The sequence below is a fragment of the Wasmannia auropunctata genome, unplaced genomic scaffold, assembly GCF_000956235.1.
Source record: "Wasmannia auropunctata unplaced genomic scaffold, wasmannia.A_1.0 LD336060.1, whole genome shotgun sequence".
Taxonomy (NCBI): domain Eukaryota; kingdom Metazoa; phylum Arthropoda; class Insecta; order Hymenoptera; family Formicidae; genus Wasmannia; species Wasmannia auropunctata.
In genome coordinates this window covers 1,462,739-1,475,371 of record NW_012026830.1, presented here as the reverse complement: position 1 = coordinate 1,475,371, position 12,633 = coordinate 1,462,739, and the positions used below count along the sequence as shown (strand labels likewise).

The following is a 12,633-nucleotide window of genomic DNA, read 5'->3' as shown; positions in this document are numbered from 1 at the left end:
CGACTCAACTTCTTGTATTCTTTCGGAAGCGCGCGAGCACTCGCGTGACTGACTTGATCTTCATCGGTCTTATAGTCCTGAGTTTAATCTTTATTAGAACTAAACTTGTAAACATAAAGAAACTACACGTTTTCGCGAACCTGACGTCGGAGCTGACAGCTGCTCGACGACCGGCGAGAACGTATAAATCGCACGAAAATAAAATACGGATGCCGCTCTCGCGCATTCATCTCGCCACGTGTCCATACGGATTGCGCCATTGCACGTGGCGGAAAAGGGTAAAACGGGGCGCAGGCCCATTGCCAGCTGGCCCGGGACAGCCGCGGCGGCCGCTCGATGACAGAAATCAGCGTGGCCGAAATAACGACTGGCGTTCGTCGGCCGCCCGAAAGTTGTGGGGGACGCGACGGTGCGAGGTGACGAACGATCCGAATTACTTTCCGCATTATTTTCCATGCTCAAAATTGTATATGTATATACATTTGAGGTCTATATATAACCTTGTATGTATAATATAATCCGAGATATAATCTTTAGAATTCTGGCATATTATCCATCGATCTACCGCGCGCGGTTGACAGCCTTAAATTAAAATCACCGTCACCGGGACGCGTGATGGGATTCGCGCCGTTTAATCAACGACGACATTCGCCGTTATCGCGGCGAAATATCGATCTGTTCACTCGCGCGATTACATTAGTTTATTTACGTAGAAATTTCTATCGTTGAAGAAAATTACAAAAGGATACCATATAACAAATATCGAATTATATTCATTTCACTGAAATTTATAAAAAAAATACGTGACATTACGAAATAAATTGCACACAGATTTGCGGCGTTTAACATGTAGTTACTTAGAAATTAATTAAAAATTATGTTTTATAGTTACCTAAAATTAATTAAAATTTAATTAATAATATTGTGAAAAAGTGGCTATTATAGGAGTCGGCGCGGTAAACAATGCGCAAATATACAGTTTTTAACTAGTAATATAATTTCAATTAATAATACATTAATAATAATGTTTTACAAACGTTTCGGCTCCGTCCGAGCAATCTTCAAAGTAGTAACAATTCCAAGTAGTATCAATTCAGCACATTAATTCCGTGTCGTTGAATCTCAGCCTGTCCGTTGTCGATGTCCATTTTTATCAATATATTAGAGATTAATTTTTTTAATCTCTCGGTTTAATTTATCTATTTCTCTTTATCTATTTCTAATTTACAGAACTCTAGAAAAACAGATAAATAAAAAATAAATCAAGATTAAAGTTAATCTGTGTAGAAATGGATATTAGCAAGACAAAAAATATGTAGCATTACCTTCGAGAGAACAGAAAGATTTGCAACGTAAATAAAAGTTATGCAAGTAAAGAACGATAACTCGATAAATCGGAATTGTGACATAAGCTTCTCCACGGAAGGAAATATTCCTGTTTGTAATCCGATGTGAAATAGGTTTCATTTGGTAAAAATCGCATCCGCGCGAGTTTCTTTAGACGAAGAACACGTTCTGCTGATAATTTGATCATTTCGAATGATTCTCACGTAGGGATTCGTTACCGGTGGATTAAATCCAATGGCGGAGGACGGAAGCACGTAGAGCCTTGCTAACGGAATTGTCACGGGGATTTTTCGATAACGCTTTTTTGATTGTATTAGAAAGTTCGGGTAATTGTACACGACGCTTTTTCAATCTTTCATTATTGGTTTGGCCCCCCCCCCCACCACTCGTCGAACAAACAGCGTACGTTTTCTCCGATTCATTGCACGTCGATCTATATTTAATAACGGCTCTTTTTTTTTTACAATCGTCAATTATCTAGAGTCCTTCGTTCATGCGAACAGCCTCGCAATGGAAAAATAGACGAAGCAGACGTCATACACTGTTACATATATAGTACCAGGTAAAATATCAGTAAAATAGTAAAGGTTGAGCGAGCGAATTATTTGACACTTTATTAAGGTTCGGAGACTTCATTAAGTGAGCAAATACATCCAAGTTTGCCTGTAATTGAACAAAAGCAATTCACTAAAGCAATTATCGCGAATGTGTACGTTTGTACTTATAAAGTCGTTTTCAGTTTTATTTTGTAATTTTCCCAAGTAGCGTATTTGTCACCCAAGCATCTGTCACAAGTCGATTTTAATTCTTATATTCTATCAAGTACGCTTTTACAGCTACTATTGTGTAACAACGAGTTAAATGTAAACAGATATAAAATTAGCCTCCAGCAGTATAGAATTTAATATTGGAACTGGCACATAATATTTGTTGGTGTGAAAACATTGACTGTAGTCGCTAAATTGGAAAATGTGCTCATTCTGATTGTGATGTGTGACTCTGTTTACAGACCATCTGCTGTTTTCCTCTCTCTCTCTCTCTTTTCCTTACATATGTCATATTCAATTTTAGGCAACAAGTGAAAAATATTACATATGTGATTGGATTTTTGTGTTTAAAAGAATGCGATCGGAACTTGTATATGCATTTATGAGAATTTATAAGAATTTATGATAATTTATGAGGTGATAGTAGACTGGAAAAATAGATGAATAAGTAAAAAAATTATTTTGAGAAAAATGATACATTTCTACGATTATTATTTTTAAGACAATTATTTAATTTTAGCATAGAATGGCTTTATTTAAAAACATTGTGAACACATGAGATATACAAGTTTCAAATGCATTTTTCTCAAAAATGTAATTATTACATGCATTTCCTTTATCCAGTCTTTTTTTGCAACTGAGAACGGTTCTCTTGTCAGTTCTGAAAAATATAAAATATTTTGCAAGAGCTAGAAAAATATTTAGTAGAACGAAATATAAATATCTTTACGCAAAATTCTACTTTTTTCGAGGTCATTTGTTGGTATGCTGCAGAAGCTGCATCGTACGTTATTTGCATATTACAGTACTAAAATGTTCGCGCAGACAGTCGTACGCGGGCAAATTGTTGAGATATTTTACTTAAAGCTTAAGCTATGCTAAGTTTTATATAGATGCTATGCGCGACAAATGGATATCATTTTTAATATATAACGATTTATGAATCTCGCTTTTGGGTTGACAATTTACGCTATGTCATGCATTAAAATATTAGATATATATAATTTGCTCCGATGCAAGATAAGAAAAAAAAAATCTCATTTAGTTCGAACTGGAAAGTATATATTATTTATTCGCAAGTAAAATATCTTTTTGCGCGTCGGAAATTTTTTCGCGAGTCAGAGCGAATGTACGATTATTTTAATTGATTAGAAAATACCGTTTCACGTGGGCGGGTGACTCTCTGTTGAACTTTACCCGCGTTATTCCGTCACGTCTCACAGTGCAGCCGCGAGAAATAAAACCGCAACGCGGAACCAGAAGGGCTTAATTTGAGCGTCGGTCGTAGAAAGCTCTAAAATTGAATTTGCTGGTAGTTGACGCAGTTAATGTATCCGCTGACGTAACGCGCATCCCATGAGTCGTGCGCTTCCGCTCAATCGCAAACTCCGCGGTGAATTCAGAGAAGATTTTTCCTCAGACAGAAATTTCTGCGCCAGAAGTTCTTTAATAATCAAATTTACTTGTTCCGCTTCTTTCGATATCAAATTCCCTCCGTCTCGAGGGTGACCAGAAGGAATCACATACTTATATTACCTATATACGATATCGAAACCGGAAAAAGGAAATGAACTCTCGCTTCCCGAGCTTCCTTCTGCTGACGATCTCGTGTGTACGACTTTTTAAAACGCTCCACACGTACACAGATTGAAAATTGCGATTGCGAATTGCGAGGATCGCGTAAAAACGTTTGGTTTTATACACAGCGTCTTTTTGTATCATTAGCCAACTCCGTTCAACGTACCTTTAGCTCAACGTGACCGCGGGTCAACTCGTATACCACGTCATTATGCTTAAACGATTTTTCTTTCGTTTTTCTTTCGTATACAATATCGTTCGCCTGGGAAATGCATTACGAACGCGGTCGCAATATATTTGCGATCCCGAGCTGCAGCGCCACTGCTCCGCTGTATTAGATAATTCGATTTTCTCCGTCGGAAATGGAATCCCTGCCTCTCGTCGGATATGCCAACAGTCTTCTGAGAAGGTGTCAAATGGCGAATCTTAAAGCAATAGCTGTGTCTCCGTAGTAATTTAAAAAAACCTTTTACTTTTTTTATATCGTGACATTATATTAAGATTGCGTGTATAATAAGTTAGAGCGGCTGAAGTGACAGTCGAAATTGGTACCGCGTTTTTGTACAGTGTTAGTATTGTAATTTTGAAATATATATGGTGTTAATATATAACACCCAGTTAAAAATTTGCTCGTTAATTGATCTGTAGTTTCCTGTTATGTTAGCTTTTACTTTTTTGCCTATACGTAATTTAAAAACCTTTTACCTTTTACTTTTTTTTTGTAATATATAATTACATTAAAGCCTGCTGAGATTGTTATTTAATATTTGATATTTTTTATTTCTGATTATATTTGGATATGAAAATTAAACGCGTGGTGAAATATAAAAGAAAATATTACTTTTTTTATATTATTTTATTCTAGTGTTTAGACAACGTCTATTTTCAGTATCAACCAGAGCATATGTATATCACGCGTTTCAATGAAATGCGTTTTGATTTTATTTATTTATTCGAGGTTTCAAATTTATATGTAATAATGGAACGTACAATTTTACTCTGTACACGCGATCGTTACAAAAGAAAATACCGTTTAAAATACGGTATTATACCGTAAAATATCGTACGCCAGTGGGCGTTAGTAATACGCAGTATAAAATGTTATTTAGCATTATTAGCGCGAGTATCATGCAAATGCCAGTTCAAAAGCGAAGTGGACGATGCTTGGCGCTAGTTTTCAATATTCAACGTCATGGCGGCATGATTCTTCCTCTTCGATCGCGTTCGAATAAGCTCCTCTGTAAGCGCGGCTTGACGCACAATATTGAATGCAGCGCATTGGGAACATTCGTGTCAGGAAAACCACCGTAAATTACGGTGGTTTTCTCGACGCAAACGTTTATTACCTACGAAGCTGCATTTAAAGCATGCGAACTATTCCATTTGAAGGGTTCGACGCGAGATATGCGGTCGCGCTGTTAAACGAAATGTGATATTTATTGAGGCGTCACTTGAGAGAGTACTTTAGCAATCAGTCTTATACCTCAGAGGCAATATACCTCAGGTTTTATATGCTTTTTCCATATGTTTACGTGTGCGTATGTAAGTACAAGTGGAGCTAGCAAAACTTTGATATTTTATTTACGACGTAGGAATTGCAGTCTCGGTTTCATTCTCATCTTAATTACTTTCGAGATCCTGCTATTAAACGTTTCTCGTAATGTATAAAGATCAAATGTATAAAATAAAAATTTCGTATCAGAAGTGGCTAATTAAACGCATGGAATTTTGGTAACTGGATTTGGAAACTTATTGAAATTTTCTTCAAGTAATCTATGATTAAAAGCTTCCTTTTCCGATATGAATTATTCAGTGAATTCAAGATTAAACATTGTTTGGATTGTTGCACTTCTGAATTCAAGATTCGAAGAGAAACTCGAGCTAAATGTCACAATAGTGCTTCAAGATAAACGATATTATTGGGTTGAACGGAAAGTTTATTCAGTTTTTTGTTAAAAAAAATGCTAAAACTTTAGTTAAAAAACTGAATGAACTTTTCGTTCAATCCAATACCTACAATATCTAAATGTTTTTCAGTTACCTCAACCTCGGTTCTTCTTTTTTCCTTTGCTTCTGGCATCTAGTTCTGTTTTCGTATGAAATCTCGAATTTATACGGACGACAGTATACGTTCCGTTTTAATCGCGACTGTCTGCGAAATAAATTTCTTCTCTTCAAAATGCACTTCCGAACTGTTAATATTGCAAATACGCGTTGCCGTCCGATTGTCACGGAGAAATTATGCGCGCAAATTATATGTGACTGCGTTTTAGCGGCTGCTGCATCTCCTCCGCTGCTTTATGACGAATCGAACGGCATATGTCGATTATCGATCGGGAGACGATAATCATGTGTTCGTTTGCGTGTGAAACACGTTTATCACTTGAGGTAGTATCGTCAGGATACGTCGAGCTAAAGCTGAGATTTCATTAAAGCGACTGTTTATCGCGAATCGCGCCGGTGAGCGAAACGAATAATTCTCTCTTCCGAGAATACGATTCTCTGTTCCGCGCTGATCTTTATTGATAGCGCCCTTCTCTGAATCTATATGAAGGATCTACCACTGTAGTGGTACACAAAGCTTCCTTTAGCACTTGCAAATTGGACTCGCATTTTATTGCAGCTGACAATTGGATATTTACGTCAAATCCTGTAAGAGCTCTCCGTTTCAGAAAATTAAAAGAAAATTGTTTCATACATTTCTTTCAATATATTCTAATTAATTCTTCTTTCACATGATATATTTTTTCAATGATCATGCAGGACATTTTTCTATATCTATATTTTTTGGCAAGCTTCATGTCTTTTATTTTCAAAGTTTGTGATAAATATTCCAAATAATAAGATAAATTGTTTTGTATATTTTATTTAGAGATAAAATGCGCTCGCTAATTCGCAAAAATTTATACTAGCGCGTTTCATCAAAGGACAAAATGTTACGTTTATTGCGGGCTGACAGTTTCTCTTTGCTTTTTCCAGACGACGACGACGACGACGAATCGCGCTAGGATGAGAACGAGGAAACTCAAGCGAAACAATTCGTGTGGGTATCTGGACAGTAGCGGAGAGCTCGGTGAAAACTCTGTCGTGCGTAAAACTTAGGGTTGCCATATGTCCTACTTCTCGTTGAGCAGTCCTGCATACTCCGTGCATATCTATCACGCGACCACGTTTAAATATCCTTTGAAGATAAAAAGTCTAATTTTATATGGAATGTGCGGTGAGCGACGACAAACACATATTTAAAAATACATCCTTTTACTCTGCTTCTTCCTTCCGATTACATATGTTTCTAATGCCTTTTAATATGATGGCAATCCTAAGTAAAACGTAAAGCCGCGCCGCGATAACGTTCGTGTTCGCGAGTACGTAACGATACATAATTTTCGGAAATGGTCCTCGATAATCTCACCGTGATGTCAATCGTCGACGAGTTAGTAGACGACGTCCCGTCGAACGGCACCAACATGACTGATTTTCCCGATTACGACATCAACGATTCCTTCAGTCATTTCGAATGGGGGGAACTAGCGCCTGTCCTGGTAGTCTACACCTTGACTTTCTTCCTCGGATTAATCGGTAAGTTTAATACTTTCGCGCTTTTGTGCTTGTATAAATCAATAAATCAAGAACACGCACACATAGATTGTTTTAATTAAAAACATTAACGCTCTTTGCATAGAACAATCGATCGTTTTAACCGCAGTTTACGGTATTCATTGGAAAATTGACGAGAATGTTTTAAATAAATTGGAAAGTATGTGTGTGCGCGTGTGTTAAATATGTATATAGATTTATAGTTATGTATTCTTCTATTGTAAAGAAATAACTTTTTTACTTATATAAGAAATAATATTTAAAAAATTATAAATTTTTCTTTTACTTATTGTGACATTTTGATGTTAGATTTTTACATAATTATGTACGCGTATCATTTTTAATCTTACGTTAGTAAATTATAAATTTATTCGACTTATTGACTTGCCTCTGTGAAATCTATTTTGCGTGACGACTTTCATTTAAATTAATCGAACATAATTGACTGCGTAAACTAATTGTAAGTCTAACCGTGCTTTAAACTGCTTGATGAATATTAATGCTAGATAATGAATATTAATATAATAGCTTCTTGTCGCGTATATTCGATATATAATGTAATCTGGGGTACAATGTGCACAGACCTGTACTATCATAAACTGTATAACTTTAACATAACACAACAGAAACCGTTTACTTTCAAAGCGTAGATTAACTTCTACTACACAATAGAGATTCGCGCAAGCTGCGGGTTTGCTTAATACCTCTGTTTTAATAAGTTTTTTAATATTTTTCTCTAATTTAACTTATCTCTAAAATTTTGCCTGTGTAAATTAATCTTAGAATATCAATAAATCAAATGATTTTTAAACTATTAATACTAATGAATGCGTACGAAAAAGGTTTGAATGACATTTTAGTATTTAATACAGTTTAATTTTAACTGCAGTTTATTTTTTTAACACAATTTAATTATTTTTTGATCATAATTTCCGTAGTATTAAAATTTCACAAAAATTAATGAGGCACTGCAGAATTCACGCGAAACGGTATAAGTTCTTGATTAACATTTTAATGACATATATTACATTTTATTCATTCTTGTAGAGTTGAATTGTTAAAATTAAAATATTGATTTCGTGAATTTAATAATAATTTTGAAGCATATCGAAATGTTAATTGTCGCTAATCAATTATTGCCATTAGGTTTGTAGGATACGATAATTATTACGGTTAATCATCGACTTAATTATTGACTGTTGACAGTTTCTTTAAATGATTAAGCAGGCGTTGAGAAACTTAACCGTCGGTTTCTATTATTATTACACTATTATCATATTGTTTTCACGCGAGACCGAGGAGTATATCGATGTATATTTTCGTTGCGTGATCTATAAAAGAATCGCGCAAGAAACATTTTTATTTTGCAGAATCGTTAATTACGCGATAAATCTCGTAGAATAAAAGAGAAGAATTGTTGAAAAACGTAAGACGTAGCGCGTACATTCTCAAAGGAGCAGAAGGCTTTCTCGCTCGTGATTTATGATTCCGCTGTATGAACCACGACGTAACACGCTATGCTTTACATTAAACCGCACTCATATAATTACGGCGAGAATTGCGGAGTCTCGTTGCCTTATTTTTCATCACGTCGTATATCGCGATTGTAAAGGAAAAAGAAGAAGAAAAAAAAATTATCGCGTATTTCAGTTCCGCAAAATCGCTAATTGGATGGTAAATAGAGGCGGAGTAATACCGTAATTTGTCTTAAAGACGCGAATTAGATGCGGTGCAGCGAATGGAGTATTTGCGAATGACAAATCTTGTTTCTCGCCTGTGGAAACCGCAGCGGCAGCGTCGCTTTGTAAAGTGCAGCAGAGCCTAATATGCTCTTAATTACGCGGCGACGTGTTATGGTACAAGTTACCAGTATAATACAAACCACTTCCGAAAGCGGCTGGGATCTCGAATTACCCTTCATTAATCCACGCGGCCGGACGCAGTTTCCCGTATTTCCCGCCGTTCCCCGGCGATTGTTTCGCGTTTGACACACGACTATTAATAACTGTTAACGACAAGTGGCATTTGAAGTATGCGGGAATTCGCGAAACGCGGTCAATTGGCGTGCTTCAATTTTCCATAATTATGCCATTATAATTTGAAAATAATTAAGAGGAGAGACAGCTTTGCCGACGACGAAATTTTTTTCTGAATGTAATCAGTTAATCGGAACGTTAACGTTTCTCTTCTAAATAAATCACTTTAACAACTAATACACATGTCGAAAATAAAAAAATGTTTTTTTTTGACGATACAGTTTTGAACGATATACATAGATACACAATTACACATAAGATACAGTTTGTTTTATATACACACGCAAAATCGATCTCGGTAAAATATCTATTTAAACTTGGTTATTCCTCGTAATTAACTTTCACAATATCTCTCCGTCGTAAACGAGTTGGCAATTATCCGCACGAGCTAATTACAAAATGATGCTCATCTGCGATATTAAACCTACCTAAACTGTAAATTATTGAACGCAATCGCGATATTACTCTATTGTTCATTATGCAGGAAAATTTATTAAGGCTTTAAGATCTTCATTTCCTTCTTTCAAATGTCCCGTGAGATTTTCCCGGGATGTCTGAGGAATATCGTTGGTTCTTTTACGGTCAAGGAATTGTAATTTCTTTCAGGAAACGTCGTTATCATCGCTTCAACCCTTTGCCGGCTCAGGCCGTTACCGGCGACACCGACGAATGTTTTTCTGGGCGGTCTGGCCACGGCTGATCTTCTGTTAATCATATTCTGCATACCGGTGAAGGTAAGTGATTCATACACATACGACTCTTAAGTCAAATATTATTTTAGATCAAGCGAAAATAAACGCAAAAATGAGATCGAGATTACAATAGTTTTCGAGTTATAAGTCTGTGATTACGTTTTTATATTCGTATCGATTACGTTTATTGATTTTCGCAGTGCAGATGATATTATTTTTATTCTTTAATCAAATAAGACATCGTACTTCAATGTATAATGTGACATAATTAATTAATTAACCATCCACAAATTCTCAATAAAAGAAAGATATTGAATAATTGTGCATAATTGAGATTTGCTAGTAATAATAATAAATTATATATTCATACGTATGTATTGTATACAAATGAAACGCAAATAACTCGATAATAATCCTTTTCTGTTTAGAAACACGATAGTCAGAAACATAATAACAGGATATTTGTAACACAATAATCGGCGGTATACACAGTATTTTATAATATCCTTGATTATTTTACAGAATTTACATTGAATATTTTACGGAAATATTCGTCTAGATAGATACACGATGTTTGTATCTTAACGGTCTGTGGCGCGTTGCGTAAACAAGATTGGCGTGCCGTAACACTCGTCCGTCGTGCTGCGTACACAAGGTCGGCGCGTTATCATTCAACTGCCGACACTCGGCCGAGTGAGTAGCGGCACGAGTCGCTCGCTCCCGCGTTTTCTCACTGCTCGTCGGAATTACATTAGATGGCAGATATTAAGAGACGCTGAAAGCGTCTCGTCACTCCGTCCTGAGATTATTACAGATAGTAATTCTCGCGCGACTTCGCGACTCTCCCGATTCCCGATTCATAAGCCCGCTCGAGGCTGGTTATCAACGTAGATACATTTCGCGCGATTTTATTTACTCGACAGAAATCGAAGCGATAAAAAAGTAATTGCAAGTCATTGACTTAAAGCAAGTCAGTGCTTCGTAATTTCTCGCGGGCAAAGATTTTCTTTCTTCACAACGGTAATTAGATACTGATACTTAATAAATTATATAAAATTTAATTAATTATTAGTTGATTAGTTTTATAAATTATGTAAAAAAACATTAGATTCAAATATTCCATTATGGAATAACAGAAATTCTTATAACTCGAAAACTTTTGCGATCTCGACGTTTTCGTATCCGGATTTTTAATTTTAAATAATTTATAGAATACGCAATTATGTACGGTAGTATATCCTTCATAACTCGAAGATAAGTAATATAATTTCTCGAACTTTAATATATTTTACATTAATGTAACGTTGATATAATGAATTGGTTTTTTTTTAATTGCAATAATTTTTTAATTCCATCTATTCTCAAAGTGCGTGATATATAAATTAAAATAATTTTTATATTTTTTTATATTAGAAAGATACTGTAAAGTACGAATATCATTATTTTATATTACCTATCTATAATAACAAGGATGCTGATGAAATTGCAACGCAATGAGATTAAACTTCTTTCTGACAATTCCGATAAAATTAATCAAGTAGAGAACTGGCGCGCTAACCGTCAGCCATTACACACATCTTGCCGCGCACCAGCAATAACAAATTATTGTAGCGGTCTGTTGAATTACGTGGTCACCGCATCGTGTGTTAACAATGCAAAAACACGTCAACGTGTGGCAGATTTTATTGTTTAGTTACTTTAGCGACGTGATAAAATAACTGCAGCTTTATTGTTGTCGTTGCATTGTCGTTGTTACCTTTAATATTTGCGCGGAATTGGCTTTTGTATAAACTTTACTAATTTCCTCTCCATTGGCATGGAATAATTTACATAGCTTCTGAGTAAGTAGAATTAACGATATATAATGAAATATAAAGCAGAAAATGTGCGTAATAACCAAATATCAAAATCGAATGTAGGAATCCGAATCGGATAATTAATGGTAACAGATGCATTTGATAAATGTGCAGAGACATTCGTTATTAAATATCGAAAAAATATTTCTCGTTCATATTTGTTTGAAGCAAGTATGAAAATATACGTATATGAATTTGATTTCATTATTTCCGTATTTCTTTTGCATAAAATATATTAACAGTATATAATGTATAAAGAAATACTGGATACAATCATACTTATAAATATTTTATATGAGAAAAGCTTTATTAAATATATATATGTTTAATAAATAATATTGAATGAAAAAAATACAGTGATGTCACTAACGTAAATGTACTTAATATTACACTGCTTTGCTCGTGTATATCTTTGATTATTGATTATAAAAAGATAATTATTTCAATCGTTAGATATTATCAAAAGTAGTTAGACAGTTCGAATCTTGAATCCGATTTTGAATCGTTTTACATTTTCGCGTCGCGACTTTATTTATAGTTTCTTCGTTTTCTTTTTCTTTTTTTTCAATGCTGAATCATTGTTTCCAGCATTTCAAGGGAAAGACAGACTCGTAGAGTCCTCGTGTATTTTCTCAACGAATGAAAATAAAGACGAATCCTAACGGGTTCTAAAATTATGTGGCCACTCGAGAAACGGCTCCGCGGCATTCACGCGGAAGCACTTGACGCGTCGCTATTTGTTTATCTTGCCCCCCCCCCC

General features: G+C 35.3%; 1 protein-coding gene across 3 annotated transcripts in view; it reads left to right on the top strand.

The window, feature by feature from the left end:
* The window catches only part of LOC105450543 (pyroglutamylated RFamide peptide receptor-like), a 73,216-nt gene that overhangs the window by 7,550 nt on the left and 53,033 nt on the right, over positions 1-12,633 (top strand). For all 3 annotated transcript variants that reach the window (XR_974473.1, XR_974472.1, XM_011690458.1), the window contains exons 2-3: positions 6,672-7,271; positions 9,932-10,059. Coding sequence is in view for 1 of the 3 variants with exons in the window: in XM_011690458.1 (XP_011688760.1) it covers positions 7,085-7,271; positions 9,932-10,059 (315 nt within the window). In the remaining 2 variants the exon portion in view is untranslated. The remainder of the gene's footprint in view (positions 1-6,671; positions 7,272-9,931; positions 10,060-12,633) is intronic.